We start from the raw sequence: 25,693 nt of genomic DNA, 5'->3' as shown, positions 1-25,693 counted from the left end.
CTGAGAGGCTGCAGGATTTGAACAGGTGTGAGAAAAATGTCAGAATTGCATCCTCTTCAAAAAGTATATTATAATAGCAGAAGCACTGATATTCCTTATTGATTATGTCTGGTATCATTCCATTCTTAAATGAGGAAGTTGTTGTTTGAAATAATTATTATAAATAGGAGGAAACCACTTGAGTATAAAATCTCTCCCCACTGAAAGTCCTGAAGCTCCATCTAGAGGCTTTTCTTCCTCTGTCATTTGTGGTATATGTAATATCACCTAGAAATGTGAACAATATTAAATGTCAGAGGCTTCCTTTGTACCTCCTCTTTTGTTATTCATAATGGGTTCTTGCCCTGAACCTTTGCCTGGCAACACTAGCTCCTTCACTGCCATCAAGTGGTAAGAAACCAAAACTGAACTTCAAAATGCAAAATCTCAATAATCGGATTAAATTATCAATTTAGTATAGAGATAACTAGAAATGCTAAATGCTGAAAATCTTTATGGCTCTTTTCATTGAAGTTCTGATGTGTCTACTCCAGAGCACTACCACGCCTCACACAGTAAATTAAGCAATGGTTTCAAAACTCTTTTTGTAAGGTTCATTTTTACTTCAAATTGCACAGAATAAAAATCTACATCCATATTCCCCAACATCATATTTAGAACAAAAAGGCATCACAATAAAATAACTTTAAAGCAAGAACATATGTAACACTTAATACTCCAAATATATTGAATTTGGCAACAGAAGGAATACCATAAAATAATTAGAAATAAGGTCATAAATAACTCCTCAGACTGAGTGTTGCCTATTGGTAGTATCTCAAAAGAAAGGGCCAAATAGCCACCCCTCTCTTCAGCAGTGTCTAATGCAGCAAGTACGCAGCTATGTCAGGCTCTTCCTTTGTGCTCCACAGCTGTTATCAACTGTGGACATTTGTTATGTCAGAAGCCTTAATGCTCTACTATCAAAAGTAACCTATGGGGAAACAAGCAAACAGCACACCAAAAATCTGGGAGGGTTTGTCTACATCAAATAAATAGGAAAAAGAAATAATAAAGTAACAGTAGAATGGAGCAGGCAGCAAGACCTTGATTACTTCCACTTCAACCCCTTGAGCAACTTATGGTACAACTACTCCCACAGCGCGCCCATCCCTCCCACCTACAATGCTTCAAATTACAGAAATCCCACAAGGTCTTCAACATGATGAGGAATACCTCTAAAATAAACCCCCTGGCTTATATACAGTGAAACTGCATTAACTGCTTCTATTTGCTCTTCCACGCACACAACCTTATTTACTATACTTTCTCTTCAGCAGTTATTCCAACTGGGAATTGGAAGAAGGTAAAGGACAAAGACTTCTTGGGTTGTCCTGTTAGAATAGTGACTAACACATGCTATGGAGCCTAAGAATTCAAACTTCTGTTACAGAAATTTAAAAACATAAAAAGGAACAGTTATCAGATTAAAATGAACAGAAAAAATAACACTCTCTGTACGAGAGATATTTTATGCCTTATCAATACTTCATTGGTAAGAAAAGAACTATTTAACTATTTCTATGAAAACCTGTGTCTTCTAGTCTGCAGATCAAATCTGTGCTGTGAGTGCTGGGTGGCCACCTACCTACTTCTTACTGAGCAGAGCCAGTACTGCACTGAAAAGCAGGCTCACACAAAGCAGCCTGCTAAAACCTTGCCATTGGAAAAGCAACCTCCAGACAGCCAAACTTTCCAGCTGGAAAAGGTCAGTCTGAAAGATGTTTGCTTGGCCCTGGAAGGCAGCCTACTCATCCAAAGATACTTTGTTTCTAGACTAGCCATTCTCAAACACAGTTGTGGAAAATCCTCCTTAAAAATAATCATTTGTGTAACACCTACATATTGAAGTTGAGACCACATAAAATATTTGTTCAAGAATGACTGGAGAAAGCCACAAATAATAAAGGTATACACTGTGAAACTTCAGACAATTATTTATTCTGAACACCGGGAAAGAGAGTAGGACCGATATTGACATGCAGTACTAGAACTGGATCTTCAGAAGCGACAGAAGTGAGAACAAAAACTGAACAGAAAGGGTCTAGAAATCAGTGAACAAGCAAAGCAAAAAATAAAAAACAACAAAAGTCCACAAATAAAAAAACCACAACACCAACAACTAAAGCAGGTGAGGAAAAAAAAAAAAGGCAAAAAAAAAAGCAATAATAAAAAAGGGAGAGACTAACATGCAGCCTAAAGTCACATGCAGCTTTCAGCTCAAGGCAACAGTAACTGCCTGTTGCTTGGCAATTCAATCTCGAGGTCCAACTGAAAAGCCAAAAATCAATTTTAGACAGTCACTTTAGTTACAGGAAGCATAGGGATTAGACAAAGAGGCTGTTCCTGAAGTAATTGAAATGTAAGTTAACCAGGGTACATACAACCACTTTAGCTCCTGAGCTGAAAGAAAGGGCTGAATTTATTATGAGCAGTGAAAGCCACAGTAAAATTTGATGGCAGCAGGAATACATTTAAAAACAAACAAACCAACCACACAATAAAGAGAAATGATGGCCTCCAAGATTAAGAGTGACAAACAGAATTGGAAGACATTGGAGATTAAAAAAAAATTTAAAAGAAACCTTAGTTGTTCTTCCCAAACATGATTACATGTAGTTTTAAGCTGATCGCAGATCTCACAAAAGGATGTATCAAATACACTAATAAGAAAGAGTAATCAGAGAAAGGGTGATTTAAAAGTTACAGCTATTCTAGTATAGTAACCCCAATTGACAACTATCGTTCTCAATGAGGGGACAAAAAAAGGAAAAAGAGGAATCAGAAGACAAAGTACAGCATATACTTGAGCAGGACAGAGAGGACTGTCAGATTGTTCACCCTTTCAGCCTCTGAAAATTAGAACAGCAAGTAAAACCTAGCACAAAAACCATGGAAAGTGTCATCAAAGAAGAGAGAATAAATATTAGCTCGAGGGGCTGCATAGACAATCACTGAGAACTGCAATGCAGAAGGTTCCTAAAATGTATTTACAAAGCCCTAACAACAATACTCAAGCATCTCAGTCAGCTCAGCAATTCTCAGCTGTGGCCACCAGGGACCCTATATACTGCCCTCATTAAGGAAAAACACAGGGCAGTCCCAGCAACAATGCTGTCTTGGTGAAAATAAAGCTTTAGGCACAGCAAAGAACAAGAAACCATTTAGGTAACTGTCTAGTTCTCTATCATTATTCTAGGACTGATAGTTTGAAGACAGAAATTCAATTTGGGGGGAAAAGGGCAAAAGAAAAATCTCCATGATGCCCAGTGAGCTAATGGCTAGCCAAAACTGTACATGTGTTGCCAAATATTAACCCAGAAAATGAAGGCCTCATAGGCAGGTCTAAATAGATCTGCTATGAAGTCTAGAAGTCTACAGAGGAAAACAAAGGCTTGAAGAGAGAGAAGAAAAAAAAAAATCAGCCTAGGTAATTCATTTTGATGATTTGTTAGCATCTTTTCTGGGTAAAAGAAATTACAAAGAGCAACTAATACAAAATACACAGGAAGTCTATGGCAAGCATCTGCTTCCTTTTTTAGGCCACAGGTGTTTAGCAGTAGCTGGAAGGAAACCCACTTTTGCCCTCCTTTGTCAGGGTATCACTGGAACTCTAGAAGGAAGGCTATGGCCTAGAAATTAAAGATCAAATCATTCAAAACATTGTCTGGACCCAACTTTGTGAGAAAATGGGGCAGGCTTTCATACTTTATCTAAATAAAACAACTAAGGTCTAACTTACACAGAATTAAAAGGACAGCATAATAAGTAAAAGGCAACTTAAAATGTCATCCAAAGTTCAACAATTATTCGTTTGAAGATTGTCTCCTTTCCTTGGGCTATATCAGCAACTGCAACACATTTTCCAGACTACCGATGCTTGAAACTAAAGACAATTTTAGAATATTTACACCAGAATTCTTGCTAACATCACCAATTAAATATTTACCATAAAATTTTTATACAGAAGAACTCGAGCCTGTTAAGTAATTGGCAAGAGTGACCATAAGAAACCTCCCTGGAGTAACCTGCCATTACAAGCACACACTGACGCCACTCAATTCTCCTGCCTTCCTTCCTCTCATCAGCATGTTGGGTCTTAGCAAAGACTAAGTATAACTCATCCAGACTAGTTTTTTCACCCCTTGCAGTCATGATTTTTCCTTAACCAAGTCATTACATGACAGACCCCTGCGAAAATTAGTCCTGTTTTCAAGGTGCCTACTGCCAGTGTATGAATCTGTTACTACTCATGGTTCAAAAGATCCTAGAGCACAAGCATTGGGCTGAGAATCAAAATGCCATTTTCTAGACTGAATTTAAAATACTCTTGTATCAAATACTCTTACTATAACCTAGCACAGAATTTAGCAACTTACATATTAATTTACTCACACAAAAAAAAACCCCAGTAAATATTGAAGGGGCAGGAGAAGGCAGAAGTCAGTTAATTCCCACATTTCACAACACACCAGGTTTTTTTTCATGTTTTCTTCTTAGGGTATCTGAGCAATCCATGTCCTTAAGGGAGTCCTTCCTTCTTTTGACACCACTTTAGGGCTCGTCTCATCTTTAAATGGCGTACTCGTTTCACTATATAACTGGACAAAAGGCTAAGTTTTTACCATGAGAGTTTAATCATTACTTTCTAGTATTGCCAACTAATACTAGATACCATCCCTCTAGGCATTTATACCTCCATGCCCAAATCCATTAATAGACATTCCTGGGGGGTGGTGGGTTTTCTGAGTGTGGATTTTTTTATCCACCCACCCCCTGTCAGCGGAGAGTCCAAAAGGCAACTCTGCTTGAACAAGCTACTCCTTAAGAATAAATTAATTAATTAAAATTATCCTGTGAATTTGATACTCAAGCAAAGTGATGTGAAATGACTGCAATATATGTACCACTTCAAGGCTTGCAGCAAAACAGTCCGGGACTCCACAAGCAACCTTTGTGCAAGTTGTGGGGAGGGTGTTATGCTAATAGCAAGTTCTACTCTTGCAGCGGAAATGGGAAATACTTTGTATATTTGTCTTAGTTGGACTGCAAAATATCGGATACCTGATCAAGATACAATTCTATCTTGACTGAAAAATCAATTTCAGAAACCAGCCTAGTCCAATACTGTCTTTCCTGGCCATAGGATCAATCCCATCATGTCTAACCAGCTGTCATGTAAGGTGCTCATATCTCATGACAACAGACAGGATAACCAATACCCTGATAATAATGGGATACTGTTAATTCAATGACAGTGTCTTCAAGTTTCTCACAGAAGCTATGTGAATGTATCTCACATACTCCAGAACTGAAGAAATTCACATTTTACAGCCTTCTGCTTTCTTTAGGTTAGAAATTTAAGAAGATATACCATGCCCTGTGAACAGTGCTCTAAATACCAGACAAGTTCTCTTAAAATTTTTTTTTTGTTAAAAATCTGAACCTGGAGGAAGGAAAAACACATATAAGACAAAAGAAATTGTATCTTAGAAAACATGGATATCCATATTCAGTGTCAAGCAGTGTTAATAGTCACAAATACATTTACAAGAGTAGTAGATGTTCTGCAATGCAAAATGGCAATCTTTGTAAGGACACTTTTTAAACAAAAATACTGTCCCAATTTATTTTCTGGGCTTCAAATACTAAAAAAATGAATGCAAACAAATGGTTTATACTGAACACTTTAAAACATAATGGTTTAAAATAGGAAGTGTAATATCAAGATTGAAGCTTCCTATTGTTATTTTTTCTTCAAGTACATTTCTCCCTAACTGTACCCCTTTTCTAGAGACAAGTTAGTATTGGCTTAATATTTCAGTTTTAAATACAGTCTACTCAAACTTATGTCTTCAGAGGCTGAGAGAATCGAGTATTACGGTTTTAGCCAAAGGTCAAAATAAAGCTAAGATGTGATACAAATCAGCTGCAACACTAAATAATGTTTAATTGCACCTATATATTGCAACTTGCTGTTGCACTGTGACAAACCGGAGACTACAGGAGACAATCCTAGGTCCCACTGTTAAGGTAGCTCAAAAGAGAAATATTCACCACCAACAGCTCCCCTATGAAATTGTCCATCTGAATGCTGCACCCAGTACATCTTATCTACAAAATTACATTCCCAGAAAATGCAGTCTGACTCAGACTTTCATTATCCCATACTTTTTTCTAGGTATTTTTTCTTCCGGGTTCTCAAACTTGATTTCTCAGTGCATTGCTTTGGATGTGTACATGTTGGCAAAGAGCCAAGTCTACCTGAAATTCGCATTTCTTGACATTACTCAAGGTGCATGCACAGCATGGAAGCAATGGGTAGGATTAGATACAGGACTAGACTGAACCTTAGATAGTGTCTAGAAGTATGAATTTATCAGGTCTCTGAACAATAAACAGATCAACTCTATTTAGCAGAAAAAGAAAATTGATTGTACACTAAAGAACTTTACTAAAACCTTGATATCCAATATATTTATTCAATAAAACCTTTAGCTGTAATACACTCACTTAAAGTTCCTGCATTTCAAAGAATTTCCCTGCTGCAAAATTTATTTTGGCAAGTTTTTATCTTTTAAAAACTTCTAGAATGGAGGGCATTTCTTAAAACTCTGTCTTCTCCTTACAACATGAGCATTCAATAGAAAACAAAACTAAAGCATTCACAGTGATGTAACTGAAACAAAGCAATACCAAAATCTTGCTCAAACCAACAGGGTTGAGCAAAGGCATTGCTAGTAAGTAGTGCGTTCAAAATCAGGATAACCAGAGTAAAATAATCTCATTGTTTCCAAAATAATAGACTTAAGAACATCATAGTAAGAACCTTGCTGGGCAATTAAAAAATCCAGATAATTACTTTGGTATAAAGGAAACGTAAGTCAATATGGGAGAGGAGGTGTGCAACACAAACCAACTCAAATAGTAATACAAACCAAAGCCCTCCATTTTACCTTCTGAAAAAACTATTGCCCAATACTGAGATGTTACAGAGTCAATGCTAGTTACTAAAGTAACATGACCAGAAGCAGATGATGTATTCCTGCGCTTCTTCAAAGTACCTCAGTTAAAGGCCTGAGCTCCTAAGAAAATGTGCTTAATCATACACTTGTAGCAGTGAGTAGAACAGGAAAACTGTGTAATAACAGCTATTCTTCCTTCTAATGATCAATAACTACAACAACAACGTGGTGAATTTTGTGCCAGTTCCAATAGAATTCATGGAATGTATAGCTCAAAAATGTGTTGACAATTTCTTTCACACTTGTTAATTGGGACTTTTGTATTCATCTGAGCAACCTAGAGTGAAAATTTATTTGATTTTCAAAAGCCTTTAAATGTAACCAAAATCAGGACACTAGCTACAGACTGCTTGATGATGAAACTATGAAAAGTTCCCTTCAGGAAAAAAGCTACAGCTGTGAAATTTAATAATTTATTTAATGAGTCTTCCCTGTTGGAGATGTTCAAGAGATTCCCACACCAACACATTATTTCACCTTATTTGCAGCAGACAAATCAAGAGATGCTAATTAACCTTGAAACAAATATATAGATACATTACTCCAAACACACAAATGATATGCTAAGACATCACCAGGGTCAGGTCTTTCACCTGAGATCACTGAATGAAATGTACATACAAAGCTGCAGACAATGAAGCTGTCTGAAAAAAACTGCTTCCAGCAAGCTAGCAGGCTGCCAGTATGATTACCATCCACACACACAGAGAAAAGCTAGCAAACAGAAAAACGTCAGAAGAGATCATGGAAATTACAGACCAGGAAGTCTGTCATCCATCCTTATTAAAGGCAGTATACAAAGTCACTGTAAACAGGAATAAATGTGGTCTGTTGGAAAAGCTGTTGCATGGCTTCTGCGAAGGAGAAACCCTCCGTCACCAACCCACTCCAGTCCTTGGGAGTGCATCAGTAAAGACAGAGAGGGGAGGTCCAGCAGACACAGTACAGTTCCATTTTGAAAAAGCTTTTTACAAGGTTCTACCCCAAAGGTTATCAAAGAAACTAACCTGACACAAGACGGGGGGAAAGAGTCTTACAAATAGAAAATTAATTAACAAGATACAAAAAGCAAGGTTTAATGGCCAGTTTTCAGGGCAGAGAATAGGCAGCTGAAAGGTTTCCTGCTGCGGGATTGGTGCTGGGACTGGCTTTATTCTGCACTTTCAATGATAACCTGAAGAGAGGAGCACACAGTGAAATCTCACAGTTCATAGGTGACACTGTATGTTTTGGATAGATACCAGACATTAATAAGGGAACTGGAAACCAAGCAATCTGGCAAAAAAAAGTGAAAGATTCAGTGTAGGTAAGACTGCTACCTTAAACTAAACTGTGCATACGCAGAGCTTGGAGCTGGCAATTACAAATCATTAAGCAATCTAAGACACATTGCTGACAGTTCTCCAAAACCCACTGTAGAGCACCAGCTGACTGAAAGCCATCACCAGGAATACATTTTTTAACATTAATGATCAAAAACTCTCGAGGCTGACAGGTACAGAGGGCAAACGGACTGCAAATCACAGCAAGGCTAACATGTTCTCCCCAGGTAACACCATCTACTGCCACTGGCTTTATTATTTTTATTTAAGAAGTAGAAGGGTTAAATAGAAGTATATAAATAATAAGAAACCATGGCAGAAGCCAGCCAGAGCACATTGACAACATCCAGCACTCCCTGAAGGCATCCAAGGAGCTCATGGGTGACATGGACAGGTGCCCTAACTGGAGACCAAGAAGACTAGGGAACAGAAACAGGCCCTCACACCAGGATCCACTGCTTGAGACACAACACTAGACTTCTATCAAACAGTTCCAATTAAGGCAAGGGGTTTTAGTATTCTCAATTGCAAGTAACATTAAAAATAAAAATCACATTATTTCTTAACCAATACAAGTTTAGCAAAACAATAAATCCTCTTCAGAAGCCATGGTACATGACACCCCTGAGGAAAAAATAACAATTTAAAAATAAAATAGAAATAGGTATCTTCAGTGACCAAAATAATATCTTAACTACAGAGACAGTGATCAAAGGAATGTCTAACTACACAGATAGTGATTTTTTAAGCAAAGAATCACAGGGCCCTCAAAACCAGTAAGCTGCTGATCTACTTCAGCTATTGTCCTTAAATCTAAGTTCGCTAACCAGCAGCCTACATCTCCAACGGAAAATTGTGTCTATAAATCATATTAATTTGTAGGTAAGAAATGTAAGTGTATGTGTGTGAAAGGCATAAGTCGTCATGACTGAGGAAATTAGCGAGTCAGCAACTCACTGACAGTCAGTCACTATCTGTCCAGCAGAGGACTGATTTTTTTTTTTTTTTTTCTTCAAAATTAATACAGCTTTCAAGCACCCAGTAATACTCAACCAGAAAACAAAGACCAAAAAAGTTTTACTAAATGTAGTACTGGTGTACTGCAGCATGGAACTCTGTACTATGTAACTGAACATGAATGTAAGCCACGTTATGCCTACTAACGTAACTTTTGTACAAAAGAGGTTTGATCTTTCACCACTGTGTGTTGCAAGAGACAACTGACTGGATTATATCCTCAATCTGTATTTCAACTGTTGAAATACTACTCTCAACAGATACAGTCCAACATTCAAATTCACTCTTCTGTTTTGAATGTTGCTGGGTTAGCTTGTAGTGTTGAAAAGCTACTGGAGCACAAAGAGGAAAATATTCAGTAGAACAGGAACCACAAACCACACAGAAACTGACAGAAAAAATACTTTATATTCAAAAGATAAGTAGATTCAGGTTGGAAAACACGTTTATTTCAAATTTTCAATACTAAAAAAAGTGCTTGAATTGAGTAAGATTTCCTTTCTGTTGAAGATTTTAAACAACTCCTAATAGGAAATGGGAAAAGGCTTCCGTATTCATGGAATTTTATAAACTTTTCTTTCTACTGTAACATTGTAGTGGCCACTACTAGACAACATCCAGTAAAGCAATTACTAATATGACTGTAAATAGTGACAAAATTAAACGGCATACAGCTCTTCTACTCTCCCATCACAACATTTATATCCCATAAAAGAACACCACAGGAATCACTGACTATGAAATGGTGATTATCAAATATAAAAGCTAGCCTAAATTAGTTTGAAATTTAATAAAACATTGATCAATCAGACTGCAGAATAATTTGCAGTATTTTCTGGGGTAGCTAAAAACAATTATTGCCCCTTAAAGAAGACAGTGTTCACCCCAAATCAGTGCAATAAGGCTAATTCACAGCTTTTTCATGTCTTCATCAGCACTGAATGTTTCCTTCAACAAAAGCTCTTTACAGTATTGGGAGACAGCAGCATTTTAGAATTACAGCTCATATATAAAAGCAAGACCCCCCTGGCCCTTTAGTCAGAGAAAGATTGCAGAGTGACTATTTCAGTGACATCTATGCACCTTCCGGTTTTCTTCACAAGTTTTCCAGATGAACACTGAGAAGGAAGAACTTCCGATCTAAAAGAGATGAGGGACTGCTTACGAATTTTCTTCTCTTCTCATTCCACCGCTCGTTTGTTTGACATCGAGAACAGTTCGGGGGCCTGCAAGCCAGGTCATTTAAGAAATTTGCACTTAAACAATCCATCAGGTGAGAGTCCAGTAATACACAATCCTGTTTTAAAGTGCTACATTCAAACCATTTTATTGTTTCCATAACTGTAAGATACACCACATGCACAACACATTCCCACATACATAAAATGGTTTACAAATTACTTTTATACAGAGCTAGTAACATTCAAACAAGGCTGAGGGACAAACAAACAAGAAGCAAAAGAAACACAGAAATCTACTAATTTAGGGAAAAGCAGCAATTTAAGGGTGCAGGGAAAACAAATAAATAAATAAATACTACTGTATAGGTATACAAAATTGAGAGAAGGAAACTTTTAACAGGGACACCATATGGCTAAGCAAAAGCACCAAAACTAATAAGCAAATAAAAGCAAAACTGCAGGTTTTGTTCTGCTGCCTGAATTTCATTAGGCCATTGGGATGCTGTGGAAAACCAAAACATTTCAGATATACATTAATTTCCTGCTTTTATTCATTTTAATATCAGACCTATTTTTATGGATTAAAACCCCTTTGTTATCACTTATACTCTCTTTCTTACTGGCTTGGCTGCACAACAGCACCACACGCTCTTTGTTACTGGCTCTGCTGAGAACACAAGGAGCACCAAACCATCTAAGGAACCCTTTACATGCTGAATTATCATTTTTTTTTTTTCAAATTTAACCAAGTACCTAAAGTTAAAATAGCACCATAGATACCTCCATTATCTCCCATAAAGCTACAGTTTTCTCTAGATCTAATTAGAAAACTGTGTTATTACAAATTGTAAAATTACTCTAGATGGAGCATAAAAGCTTTATCTTTCAACAAATTGAAATTAGGGCTGCCTCTAAGATTTTTTATTTACACAACTTTACAGACAAACTTGATGACCACAGCCCACAAGCAGTCAAGTAGCAAAAAACCCACTGAGAAGTCATTTACAAAACTAGATGTTAGATTAATTATGTGGTTGTTTGAGATATCAGTATGGGCACATACATGGGAAAAAAGGATTTGAAACAAATTTAACACTGGGTAAGCACCAGAGGCTACCCTCACAGGTCACCTACCTTTCCTCACCAAGAAACTGGTCATTCCCTTCAATGAATTAACAGGTCAAACACAGAATTTCCAGGAAGGAAAAATAGCCCATTTTTTATTTCTCCAATTTTAAGATTAAGCTATTAGGGATACATCCTTAAAGGATTAGAGAAGTGGGAAGCATAAAAAGGAAAAGCTGAAACATTATTGTTGCTGCAGACAGGAAAAAAAATTCAAGACTACTTGCTTTATCCTCTTCACAGCACTTTGCATACTGTTGGTTCTAAACATAGTGGTTTCCTATTAATCTATGTCCTTCTACACAGCAAGAAAGAAGCATAATCTGAAAGAAATCGGGGAAGTTTTACATAAATGAAGTGTCAGGAAAACTTAACAGTAAATGTCTTTAAAACTACTTAGAACGGTAGATTCTAAAACACTTTTATGTCTTTAAGAAAGGAGCCAACAATGAAAGCAAAAATACCCTGGATTTCCTTGGACAACATCCAAGCAGAAATTTAATAGGAAACATACAGAAAACCCATTTTTATGGAAAGTACAAGTTTTACAAGTCTAGATGTCTCAATCACTTTTAAATGCAGTGGCTGGGAACAAAAACATCAGGAACGTTACGCATATGTGATACCTGTCAGGGCACTGATAGAATGGATCACATTATGTATCAGCCACTTAACAGAAGTTCAGCACAGTTAAAGAAAGCAAAACAAAACCAAAATGTACACATGAAAACCAATATCCTGCCTCATCCTTAGTTACAAGTCCGAGCACATATCGTAAGTGCTTCTCTGTGGTGACTCTTGTGAGCAATCAAACTATAGTACGGAACAACTCTGTTCTGTAGGATCCAAGTGAATAATCTCTATTATGATATTCACACAATTCTAACTACTTCACACAATTTTAATAATTCACACTTTTTATGAAAAGCGAAGTTTTCAGAACTACTGGAAATCTCACTTCCCTGTATAACTTAAGCAACAGACTCATATAGGAAGTTTAAAAATCATGAAGGGATGTATAACTTACTGAGAAAAAACAACAATTACTATTAAGGAATGGAGATTACAGCTAAAGCTACTAGAAACAAATATGGATTTTCTAATGCTATTTTTGTTTGAACTAGTTCAATGGAGTCTATTAGTGTCTCAATGTTGATAATGTATTTGGGGGCTTGGGAGAGTGGAGGCTTTTTTGGCTGTTACTGTGAGAATAGGAGCCAATTCTTTAAGTAAAAAAGAATTTTTAAGAACCCCTCCCTCATTAATCACTTAAAAGAAATGTACAATTTCAAGAATTACCAAGAGCCTTCTCTGTTCAAATAAAGGTTTGCTACTACTATCACCTAGTTGTGTATTACAGAAGTTAATGATTTTTGACAGCTTGGAGCAAAAAGGTTGAAATACATTTTACCCTTCTGACTGAGAATTATGGTGTTGTAATTGAGAGTGTATTAAAATCTAATGCCTTCCAAAACTAGTAGAACTGCTTAATCTATATTTTGAACAAGAAGAAAACAATCTTGAAACAGGCTTAGACCATTAGACCTGATGTTTAATCATTAGCCCAACAACTGTGATGCCTCAAACACGTATCAGGCTGTTACATTGCTCCCTGTCACTTCACACCACAAGACTTTTGAAGGTCACAGTGAATATCCTATTTGTCATGCAGAGACATAATAATTGCACAAAACAAAGCAAGAAGACCCTACAGCTCATAGTTCTGACACAGTCATCTGAAAAAGTGATGTCATAATCTCACCAGATCAAGTATTTCCAAAGCTTGGAAGACTGAAGCAGTATTACCAACCTTGATTTTCTCTAACACATTTTCAGATTATGCACACTCCACTATTTCAGTAACACTGCACCCACCTATGTCAATCTTAAAAAGCAGCAGGGAAGAGAAGAGCCTCAGAAGTGCACATGTAAACCAACTTCCATACTGTACCCACTGACTGCATATCATGACATGGTCCTGGACTGCATGAACTGGATTCCTTTTGCATAGAACTGAACTGCAAGATGTAAAACCAGGCGCACAAATAGCACACTTCAATACAAACAGGCATTGAGTCCATGCAGCCAGCCTGGAATTAGTTCAACAACAACAAAAAATAAAATCCTTGAAATGCAAATGGTGTGGACACCAATCCCTCAGCACCAAACGTTGCATCCTACAGACACAACCCTGTCACACCCTGCTGCTTGCCAAGGTCCACACAGCTCCTCTGTTCCAGAGTTCTTGGAAAGAGCCTATTAGCCAAATACATTCAGCTCATCTAGTGGGGTTGCGGCTTCCTGCAGCCAAAGAAATCTTACTCCTTGGTTTTCATGTCTTGCACTCTTTTGGGGTCACTCAAATCACCATCTCACAGGCAGTAGGACCAAAATCAGGTTCTGTATGTGCAGTTCTGACTTTGTGCTACAGCATCATCTAGCAAACCCAGCATCCAGCAGCGACATCCATACAGTGCTCTTAGTTCTCTGCAGTAAAGACACATGAATGGATTAGAGCCTGGTTCAGAATAAACCTCACATTGCCACAAGGAAGACATAAACTGATACTGAAGAAAATATCTCTTTAAACATTTTTTTTTGTTATGTATTTATCCGCAGCGTTGGCTGGGAAGCCCTACCCATGTATTAACCGTCCCTCAGGAACTTGAGCTCCCAGGGCATCTTTCTGCTACCTCAAAAGGTTCTTGGAGAAACTTTCTGTGCTTGCTTTCATACACTGCACAAGCCTAGCAGAACTAATACAAACCTGCTCCTTTATCTGATTATCACTAGAAACCAAAGCCTTACTTAGAAACTTCCATGTTCCAAACTGATACATAACATACTGCTTTGCACAGGCCAACTGTAGCAACACAGCTCATGCATTTTAACACATTTTCAAAAACAAACAATGCTTCCTAAAAAAGTATTTATCAGATCTCTTGTCTCTAAAAGCCATATTACAAAGTTTCAAAAGACATTCAGAGCCCTGTAACTGCCTTCCCTACTGCAAGCCAAAAAGAGAACAGAAGTAGGTCATTCCCCTGAAGCCATTTTAAAAGGTCTAATCAAAAGCATATTTTGGCAAGAAAATCCACAGGTTCAATGGATGCCAAATTGATTCATCCAGAATGTATAATATTTATGGAGGTATCAGCTATTGAAAGCTGTAAGAGATAACATTAATAACTAAATCCATTTGTTTGTCCACCACACAAGCTTGTAGCTCACCAGATCTTCCTGGAATTCCTCCAAAAAGCTGACATCACATTTGCATGTTCTCATTCTCAGGTAACAGGGTAACTTTATTACTGAGTCTGCAAAGCCTCTGGTTTAATTCTGCTCCTTCATCTGAGTTTTTAGATGGATACTATTTGGTCCTGATCCATTTTTCAGTTTGAAACTGGCTATATGAAGTGACTACTGAAATTACTATTACATCCAACTTGTCAAGAATTTATTATTCTCTTTTCTTGATTTGGAGGCAACTTCAGTAACTACTTAGGGGACATAGAAATGTAATCTTTTTCTCACATCAAGTTATTTTATGTCCCCATTCAGCTAGGTCAAACTTCTTGAGAACAGTTTCAGATGTGCCATTCGAGTTAACCATATCATCAATTTAAGAACAAAAGAAACAGGAAGGTAGAGCAATGCAGTTGTTCAGAGCAGCAACAGTAACAACATAACAATACAAAATTTCTTGTATATACTATGTTACCATTAGATTGGATGGATTAACCTATAGTGTCTTTTTATGAAAGTCAGATACTTCTTAATCTAAGGGCTCAGTCCTAACACCCAGAGTTGGACAAAACACCATCCACAGGTCACCTCCAATCTCCACTATTCTTTGAGCAGTTGTAGATTCCTCAGGCAACCCCTTCTTGGAAGTCAACCATGAAGGACTGTTGTTTTACCAGTCAAGACAGTCACAGTCTTACTCTTCCTCTGTCATTCCACATTCACAACAAAAATCACTTCCGCTAGATCATCGTCTATCTCAGTCACTAACCCTGGAAGACACTACAGCAGCTTCGAATCTAACACCTTGCCAGTGCTGGGTAACAGTTACCTGACAACACCAGAAGGCTTCCACGAGGCCCTCAAACAGTCAGAATGCACAGCCCTTTCTCTTGCAAGTGTAGACTAGCAACAAAACAAAACATTCATCATTTCTCTCCAATCCCAGGGAAAGATCCAGACCCAGAGACTTCCCACAACAATTTCTGCATCTTGTCAGTTGAGGTCAACATCAACTTCCAACAATGCGTATGAGGTTCAAAAAGCAGCTGATACCACAATTCTCCCAGCAAATGCTAAGCTGCTTTAATGCCTTAAGGAAGCACTGGAGTCTCATTCCTTATATTTTTTTTCAGAACACAAGATGACAAATTCAGAAAAACATCTGGCAGCCCTGATACACTACTGTTAACAAACATGGTCCAGCATCTGTATCTCAGACACAGAAGTTACATCCCGCATAAGGGAGAAGTACTCCCTGTTCCAGAAGGGATTATCAGGACATGATACAAGGCAATGAACATCAAGATTAATATGGAGGGGGCGAGAAGGGGAAAGCAAACTTTGATGAATGAAAGATTATTAAATAGTCCAAAGGCATAGCCACAAAGGCTACCCTCACACACTCTGTCCCCTCCTGTGGTAAAATGCCAAGAAAAATACCTGAGCACCAGGAATAAAATCGCTGGCACTACAAGAACTACAAAATGTTAATCACAATATTCTAGTCAAAGGCATCCTACAAAAACAACAGTGAAATATAAAATAACCAGTAAGCTCCATTAAACTGTAGTTTTAAAAAATATCAGAAAACCTGAGGAAACATGCAAACAGCATATAAAGACATTATGGTAAAAGGCAGCTTTGTGTTAAGACATCTAAGGTAGGATACTACACACCTGTCTTGCGCACTTCCCTGAACCCTGTTACAAGATTCATTAGCCTTCTCATATGGTAATTTAAATGGCTGCAGCTACCTAGTAAGTCACTGCAAATCAGAACCCTGCTTCAGTATCTTGTTGGAAGCTCCAGCTATGGGTCAGAGCTGAAGAAGAAAGCAGCAGGAACAAAGGATACGGTACAGAAGAACCTGTAAACCTATACAGCATCTTTCAATGCCTACAATTTTTTGTTGAAGGTGACTTCAATACTGTATACTCTGTTACTGTACTCAGAGCTATATTTTTCATGTGCAAAGCATCTAAATAGTATTTACACTTCAAGTCTTGCCTATAATTACATTACGAGTGACTAGCACATATTCAAAACTAACAAAACTTCCTTTCATGTTGCAATTCCACTTTTTCCCTGCTTGCACATTACAAATCATTAAAGTTCTCCATTAAGATTAGAAGTGTGAACTAGCAGAGTATTTGCTTAATAAAAGTAACACTGTAGTTTGCTAAACATTGTGCAAGGTACAGATTCAGCCCTAGAAAAAAATACTATGGAAGATATTTATAAAGAGTTGCATACCAGGTCTGAACATCACTAGTGGAAGCAAACAAAATTTTCTATCACTACACTACCTAAAATTGCCTTTGAGAAATTAAAACCTAGATTAGGCTCATGAAACTTGGGTAGCAGCATTTGCTGTATTGTATGTACGATAGCATTCCGCAATATTTACCAGCAGATGCCTAAGAAGGAGTAAGAGAAAGAGATGAAATTGACTCAGAATCCCCCAACTTTCATTAACAGCCAGAGCTGTAGTTTCCAAAACAGGATCCTCAGGTATTGCAGAGACCTTCCCTCTCTTTGTAGACATGGCCCTAATGAAATGCACCTGGAAATACAGATATTATTCTAAAAAACTACAACAAGTGCACCAGAATAAACTTCAAGGTTGTCAGGGAAGCCATTTGAACAGCAAGATCACTCCGCAGAATGTAGAGGTGCTAGAAGACAAAGAATGAAATGAAGAATTGCGCATTTAATTTTTGAGGAGAGGAATACTGACTGGAAGAAAGAGGCAAAAGCAAGTTTGCTAAGATGCATGAAGAGAGATCAAGCGACATCACAGACACAGAGCAAAGCATTTCGAGAGATGAGGTATCACTGCCAATGCAGGGCAATTGGATCTAAATGATGTTTAAACTCCCTTCCAACCCCAACCATTCAGTCGTTCTGTGAGAAAGGCCATCAAGTGGGAGCCAGGACAAGTGATACAAGTTGAAGACACCAAATAGCAGCAAATCCAGCAACCGTATCTAAAAGATACACAACCACCAGGAAGAGTTCCTATCTTGACTACACATGCACAAAAATTAACTGAAGGTGCATAATAAAAGCTTTAATATACTCTTAAGAGCTGCCTATCAAACAGAAGTCAAAACCATGCACAACAACCAAGATACATGGAAAGTAAAATAAAATATAGCAATCTACAATCCATTACCATGGCAAAGGGTCACAGTCTACCACACGGCACCAGTGAGAGAAATCAGGAGCTGCAACACATGGCAATGCACAGTCTTAAGAAGATAAGGAACCAGCAGCTATGCAGAATGAGGGAAAAGATGAGAAACAGCCAAAACCAGGCTATGTATGGGAAGTGGGAGAAGCCCACGAGCTACTTTTGTCTAGTTGTAGGTGCATCTGGAGAAAAAGACACACTCAGAAGAGCAACAGGGTACGGGGGCCGTCACTTGTGGTGGGGCCAGAAGGACAGAAAAAAAAAAATCGAACAGTACTTGAAGGAGAGCAGAGCCCCTGCAGAGGGAAGGAGGAGGCTAGGGATGGCACAGGAGCCTTGCCCTGAGCCTCGGGAGCCGGGGCACCGCGGGGGCCCGGACTGCAGCGGCAGAGCGGGGCAGCCGCACGCGTGCCAGGGCTGACAGCGCCCGGCGCCTGGGCGAGGGGCCGGCGATGTGCCCGGCGCCTGGGTGCCGCGGGGAGCGGCCGGGCGGCGGCAGCGCAGCGAGGGCGGAGAACCAGCCAGCCATGTTCGGCGGAGCAGGGACGGCGGTGACAGGCGAGGCCCGGGCCCGCGGGAAGGGCCGGGGCAGGAGGCGGCGGGGCAGGCGCGGCGCAGGGCCCGCGCCGGGCGGGCAGGCGGGCTGGGTCCCTTGCTCACCTGCTGCACCCCCAGGAAGTCGTAGAAGTTCCGCGGCACCTCCTCCACCAGGTCGAAGAGCTCTAGGTCGCCGCTGTCCCACGCGCGGGCGCGGGGGGCCAGCAGCACCAGCAGCGCCAGGAGCGGCGGCAGCCGCAGGCGCGGCGCAGGCCGCGGCCGGCCCATGACCCTGGCCCCGGCGGCAGCGGTGGCGAAGACGTGTCCGGGGAGGCAGCACTGAGCCCCGGCAGGCAGCGCCGAGCCCGCGCACGCCCCGCCGGCGGCTCCGCACTGAGGGCAGGAGGCAGGCCCGGCCCCCGGCAGCGCGTCCCCGCGCGGGAGGGGCGCTCCCCGCCTGGCCAATCGTCGCCTCCGCAGCCTGTGACGTCAGGTGCCCCGGCAACCGCCGGCGCTCGCGCAGTCCAGGGGCTGCGGGGGGAAGGGCGAGGGGGGGGGGGACCCGCCGGCCGGGCGCGCGGGGGAAGCGGGGGCGGCACGCGGGGGCCCGGCGCGAGCTCGCCGCGCGCCCCACCCCCCGCTTTCCCGCCGCTCCGGCCCCGCCGCCTCCCGCGCCGCGCAGCGCTCGCGCCCGTTCCCCCGGCTGAGCCCTCCGGGGTGATCCACGCACGCCTCCCGCCGGGGCCCGCACGCCTCGCCTCGAGCGGCCCTGCCTCAGCCGGGGAGCGGGGCCATGAGGGGCGGCAGCCGCTGCCCCCGCTGCCGCCGGCGTTGTCGCTGCCGGGAGCGCGGGGGAGATTTGGGGGTAATTTTGTCCGTCCCGCTGGAGGGAGCGGCTGGTTGAACGAGGCAGCACCCCGTGTGCCGGGGGTCACGGCGGCTCTGGTGCCACCGCCCCCCTGCTGCCTGATGCATGAGCTTAATCCTTAGAAACGTATTAAAATCCGTAAGGATAGGTTTGATTACTGTAGCCTGTTCTACCTTGAAATAACCACACTGTCAACCTGAACTCAATTTTTAAGCTGTTTTCTCTGGACCTTTCGTTCTTTCCTTGCTTAAATCAACGTCCAGTATGAATGCTGGACGAGAAATTGGACGGAGACTTTCATGGCTCAACAATACAAATTAGCAACAGTAAATCACTTCGGTGTGGTCAGACTCCTTGGAGCACCCCATCTGTTTCTCGACATGGCTAGGCCTGGTTAATAACTCACTATCAGAATCCTTTCTTCGAGTTTCACGTGTCCCAGAAGTGTCCATGAACTGAAGTTCAGAAAACAGTTTTATCCAATTAAAAAAAATAATCCCAAATGCCAGTCTTGTATGCACCTACATTCACCTAAGAGGAGCTAGGCACCACGCACAGAATCTCAGCACAGTAGAGCCCTGCCTTGGATATTTTGAGGGAATAGCAAGATGCAACTCTAAAATACACTCTGCTTAATTCAGAATATGGACTTGAACCAACATACCCATTATCAATTTTCCAACTCACGGAGTAGTCTTAGGTATTCTGTTCTATTGAAACTGTTCTCTTTTGTATGAACTATTTAAATATTAATCAGATTGATATTTAAACTCATGTTTCCATATGCTTTATGCATGCCCACTGGGCTGTTAGGATCATTATTCTGCCTCTGGCTCTGTTTTCTGAAAAAACACGTAAACCTGTTTGCCAGGAAATTATAATTTGACCAACAGTGTCTGAGATAGACTCTTCTTAATTCACACTCCTCAAAAAGGAGTATTTAATTGTTCATTCTGAGCATCTTAAAAAAATGCTTAATCACAGAGCCAAAACAAAAAAATAATCCTTTTCTAGAGAATGACAGAGGAAGACATAGGCTATTTAATTTATCACCTGCTTTGTTTTGCTGGAGTAAATGAACCTGGTATAGACCAGTTTCTTTCCTCTTCCTTATTTTCTTAATCTGTTTTGCACCTCAGTATTCATATCATAGGTTCAAGTTGTTGCCTGGTGTTCCTACATTCTCCTTGCTTTAAAGCCCCAAGCTTTATTGCACAAAAATACCAGCTTTGCATTCAAATGTTTCTCACTCAGAAAGCTGTAAAACAAAGTTTAAAGGTGCAAAGTACCCTCAGAAAACAGAGGCAAATGAATAATTCAATAAGGTAGTCTTATTTTTAAACCAGTTTAAATATTTTTAAAATGTGAGTTTAGCAATTCTCCATTCACCTTAATAGACAATTTCCAAACTCTCCTTCCCTTCTGATTCATTCTGTATTTTCTGTATCTACTCCATCTTACCTTGTTAGCTTCTAAGCCTCCTTAGTTAACTTGATCTAGTGCAATAATCATCCTTGAGGAGAAGTGTTTGCTATTTTGATCTTATTTTTCATCATTCAGAATTTGTTATGAAGAATGACCCCTTTCAAAACCCAGAGCTCCTGTTCTTGCTGAAACTGTTAAAACAGCCTTCAATAACCTGATAAATGCAGGTCATCTCTTCAGTTCCACTGATACTAGGGAACTGTGTGTCCTAACACTGACCACCAATTGCAGGTCTCTTGTGGCTTCAATCCTTTTGATAAAAACAGCCAATGATTGCTATTTTGAAAGAAACAACTTTAAATTCTTCAGATAAAGTGTGGTCTCCTTCAGTCAAGAGGAATGTGAATTTAAGAATAACAGGAGAAAGAAATGCACTAATCATAATGGGATTATGATTCTTTAAAGTACATATTTAAGAGACATCTTACATTTAAGTCAGAATACTTAAATTGAATTCCAATTAGTTTTAACAATGTGGGAAATTTGAATACTCATTTTTATTCTGCTTCTTTATCCTTTAGAAGAGAGTCACCAGTGCCATCTCAAAGCATGTCACGGAAAAGAGGGTTATCAGCAGTAGTCAACATGGATTCACCAAGGGGGTGTCATGCTTGACCAATCTGATAGACTTTTACAAAGGCATAACCTGATGGCTAGATGAGGTAGGGCAGTTGACTTCAGCAAGGCTTTCAACACCTTCTCCCATGGCATCCTCACAGCCAAACTGAAGAAGAGTGAATTGGATGAATGGACAGTGAGATGGATTGGGAACTAGCTGAGGTACAATGCTCAAGAGAGTTGTGACGAGCAGGGCAAATCCAGTCGGAGGCCCATGTCTAGTAATGTTCCCCAGGGGTTAGTGTTGGGTCCAGCTCTATTCAATATATTCCTCAATGACCTGGATGAAGGACAGAGTATGTTCCCTCAGCAAGTTTGCTGATACAAAACTGGGAGGTGTGGCTGACACACCAGAAGGCTGTGCTGCCGTTCAGTGTGACCTGGACAGGCTGGAGAGTTGGGCAGGGAGAAACTTAATTAAATATAACAAGAGCAAGTGTAGAGTACTGCATCTGGGGAAGAACAACCTCAGGTTGGGGGCTGACCTGCTGGAAAATGGCTCTGGGGAAATGAATCTGGGAATCATGGTGGACAACAGCTCATCATGAGCCAGCAATGTGCCCTTGTGGCCAAGAAGGCCAATCCTGGGATGCATTAAGAAGAGTGCAGCCTGTAGGTTGAAGGTTATCCTCCCCCTCTACTACCCCCTGGCAAATCCACATCTGGAATACTGTGTCCAGTTCTGGGCTTCCCAGTTCATGAAGGACAAGGAGCTACTGGAGAGAGTCTAGCACAGGGCCACAGCGATGATCTGGGGATTGGAGCATCTACCATATAAGGAAAGGCTGAGAGAGCTGCATCGGTTCGGCATAGAGAAGAGGAGATTGTGGGGGGATCTCATCAATGTTTACAAATACCTGAAGGTGGGTGTCAGGAGGATGGGGGCAGTCTATTTTCAGTGGTGTCCAGTGACAGGACAAGGGGCAATTGTCATAATATTTACCTAATTGGTGCCCCAAGAATAATTACTGAAATTTTGGAAATAAAATGCTAAAAATGCTATTAAAATTCTTTAAGCACCACTATAATAATGACATTATTATCTGTTCACTCTTCTGTTCTCCTCTTTAACGTCTATCTGCTCAATCTTCTGTTCCCTTCTTTAAAGTCACGAGAAATTATTTTTTCTCTGTAAGTCATTAGGGTCCTTCCCCTTCTCCAACACTTCAATTAATCCAAGTCACACCAGGCTTCCCCAATATAAAATAAATTGGTTAAATTAAAAGTCTGTTCTCTCTTCTGGTTTCAGAGAAAGCCTTGAATTACAAACCAAACATAATCAAATTCAGCAATTCTTGCCTTTGCTGTGAGCCTGCAATGATACACAGGAGGAATTTGTGGTGACGGTTGCAATGACAGGTGAGCTGAGTGACCACTGATGGTGATTTAAATCTTGGTGCTGCAAACTCTGACACAAACACAGAGGAGAAGGTAGAGGATTACACACAGCTTTTTCATTACTGTCTTAAAACTACTCATGCTGGGAGGTTATTAGTAATTTTTTTCTGTGACTCAGACATGACATTTAAATGGCTAGAGGATCAGAGAAAGGTTTTTAATTCTGTATGTAGCATTTGCAGCTGGGCAGCTCCTTTTCTTTAAGAATAGAGAGCCACACAAGGATGGCATTTGCTTTGTCTGCCTCAAGTTTGCCTGCACATGCAGGCAGGTATCACTGAACCAGATAAACTCGGTCACAAAGCTCTCCTTTGCAAACTCTAAGGGAAAGAAGCATATACAGAAATAATTTGTTTAAATAAATCTCTGTTCTGATGCTAATTGACAGTAGCACCCAAGGCCTGAGGCATGAACCAGTTATTATCAGCATTTTTAACAGCACTGAAAGAGCAACAAGCTCCATAAGCCCAGTAGGATTCACACAGTCATATTCTGAATAGCTAAACAGCCTGCGATTTTGATGTCTCAAATGAACAGACGTTACTAGGGGAAAGAGCTTGTTAAGGGACCACCCCTTTTCTTCCTGTAGATAAAGCCTTATCTCCAGCAATTCGAGAGCCTGACTACTTCACAGTCTGTTCCAGTTTTCTACTCCGGCTGTTTAGTTTAGGTGCTCTACATGGTTTTGTACAGTAACAGTAGTTCTGTTAACAAAGCTGGCTTAAGAGTTCCCTGTGCCCTCCCCCCAGCCCAGGCGCTTGTTCCCACCTCTGCGCCACCGCTCGCTGCCTCCTCAGCTGCACTAATTCAGCTCTTTGTGGGCCACATTATAAATCAAATGACTGAAATTAATCTCGTTTTTGTTTTGTTGGTTGGTTTGTTGGTTGGTGTGTTTTGTTGTTTTGGGGTTTTTTTAATTAAAAAAGCTGTTCACAGACACATATATACACATACGTGCACAAAACCTCATACCCCAGTGATCCAGTTTACAGCACAACCCACAAACAGCTGCCTCGGCACAAACACGGGGACAGTGAACTGTGATGAAGGAGCAAGAACAAGAGGGCAGAGCAGGCAGGAAACTGCCTGGCTTAAGCTGGCTTTCCCATTGGAAAAACAACAACAACAACAAAAACCCAACACAAAACAAAACCTTTGTATAACTACACCCGCAGAGCTGAAAGCAAGCTGTTCCCCCAGCAGTGAGACTAAGCAGAGCGGAGGGAGGAGTTGCGTTTCACAGCTGGCAGGAACGTTTGAGGACTCGCACCGGAAGAGCGGGCTCTCCCGCAGGCGCGGCGGGCGGGACGGCAGCCGCCTTGCTCTGGGCGTCCTGTAGCGCTCCGTCCCCGTGGGCAAGCGGCCTAGGTATGGTCTTTTTCAGGGATTTATTTTTTCTTTAAAGCCAGATGATTTCACAGATGCAGTTTAGAGCGTAACCACACAAACAGACGAATGGAGTGGAGACCAAAGGAAGGTAAGATCCAGGTTGGCAGCGGGAAAAAAAAAAGGGGGGGACAGCGCCCCTTTATAGCAGCCCTGCCCGCTGAAAGATTTGTAAGGAATATACCATTTGTGTACACCAGCTGTTACCTTAGGCCAGACGTAAGTCAAACTAATGAGAGAGAAATGTGGGAATGGAAAGAGAAGCAAAAGCAACAGAGCTAAAAACAGAAAGCTATTACAGTCCCTCAGACATGAAAGAATATTATTTAGGAAATAGCTAATTCATGCCTGGTCTGGGCAGCTCAGTCCTCTCTTTTAGCTATGTTGCTCTTTTATTTTCTTTTTCCTCGTGTTACATCATCAGTGCCAAAGCCCAAACACTCCCTGCCTACTGAGCATGCCATATATCCTGTGATGCTATTTTCCAAACTGAAGAACTACCTGGAGCCACATTAACATCATCGAAGGTGTCTCACAGACTGTGGGATAGAAAAAGAGGGTTCATTTTCAGAGTATCAGCTATATCCTAATAGTATAAAGCAATTATATTAAGCCTTGATCATTATAAATGACCTTTTTCCAGCATAAATGCAGAATGTTTTGCTGCATGACATGACAATAGTATGTAATTATATTTTAATATGTATTTTCCCAAAGAATAATATCAGCATGGGGAAACACCACCTTAGGTGGAAGTTTAGGAAGCACAAGAATTGAAAGACAAAACAAAATTAGTGATTAGAAGGCTTATACTATCTTTTTTAATGATGTATTCTTGATACCTTTCAAAATTACCTGTGGCTTAAACTGCAAGTGGATGACTTGCAATGTCAATTTTGTTATTACTATTCCAAGAACAACATCCTGGTACTGTATTTACACATGGAGATGCTCAGCATACACCATCTGAAAACCTTTAGATGATTTTTAGAATATGTACAGCTCTCCTAAATTTTATCTGGGGAATGTCATTCTAGTTTCCCAAAATCGGAACCCTCAGTGTATGGATGACATTACTGGTTGCTAGAGAGTGTCAGATCTAAAGATGCTGTGCAGATGAATAGAATTCCCATAGACCATAAGGAACGAACGCTGGGAATCAGGTAATCTCAAGACTAAACTATGTTGTCAAGACACTTGTGTTAACCTCTGCTCCAAAGAGAGAAACAAGAAACATGATTTTGAAATGCTGA

At 40.5% G+C, this 25,693-nt stretch overlaps 1 protein-coding gene across 1 annotated transcript in view; it reads right to left on the bottom strand.

The window, feature by feature from the left end:
- The window catches only part of DNAJC1 (DnaJ heat shock protein family (Hsp40) member C1), a 107,130-nt gene extending 88,045 nt beyond the window's left edge, over positions 1–19,085 (bottom strand). Inside the window, exon 1 of the mRNA XM_051611763.1 lies at positions 18,809–19,085. Coding sequence (XP_051467723.1) covers positions 18,809–18,973 — 165 coding nt within the window. The 5' untranslated portion in view covers positions 18,974–19,085. The remainder of the gene's footprint in view (positions 1–18,808) is intronic.
- Between the last annotated feature and the right edge of the window lie 6,608 nt (positions 19,086–25,693).

This window comes from Apus apus, chromosome 2, assembly GCF_020740795.1.
Source record: "Apus apus isolate bApuApu2 chromosome 2, bApuApu2.pri.cur, whole genome shotgun sequence".
Classification (NCBI taxonomy): Eukaryota; Metazoa; Chordata; class Aves; order Apodiformes; family Apodidae; genus Apus; species Apus apus.
Note: the sequence above shows the minus strand (reverse complement) of the source record. Positions and strands in the feature narration are given on the sequence as shown.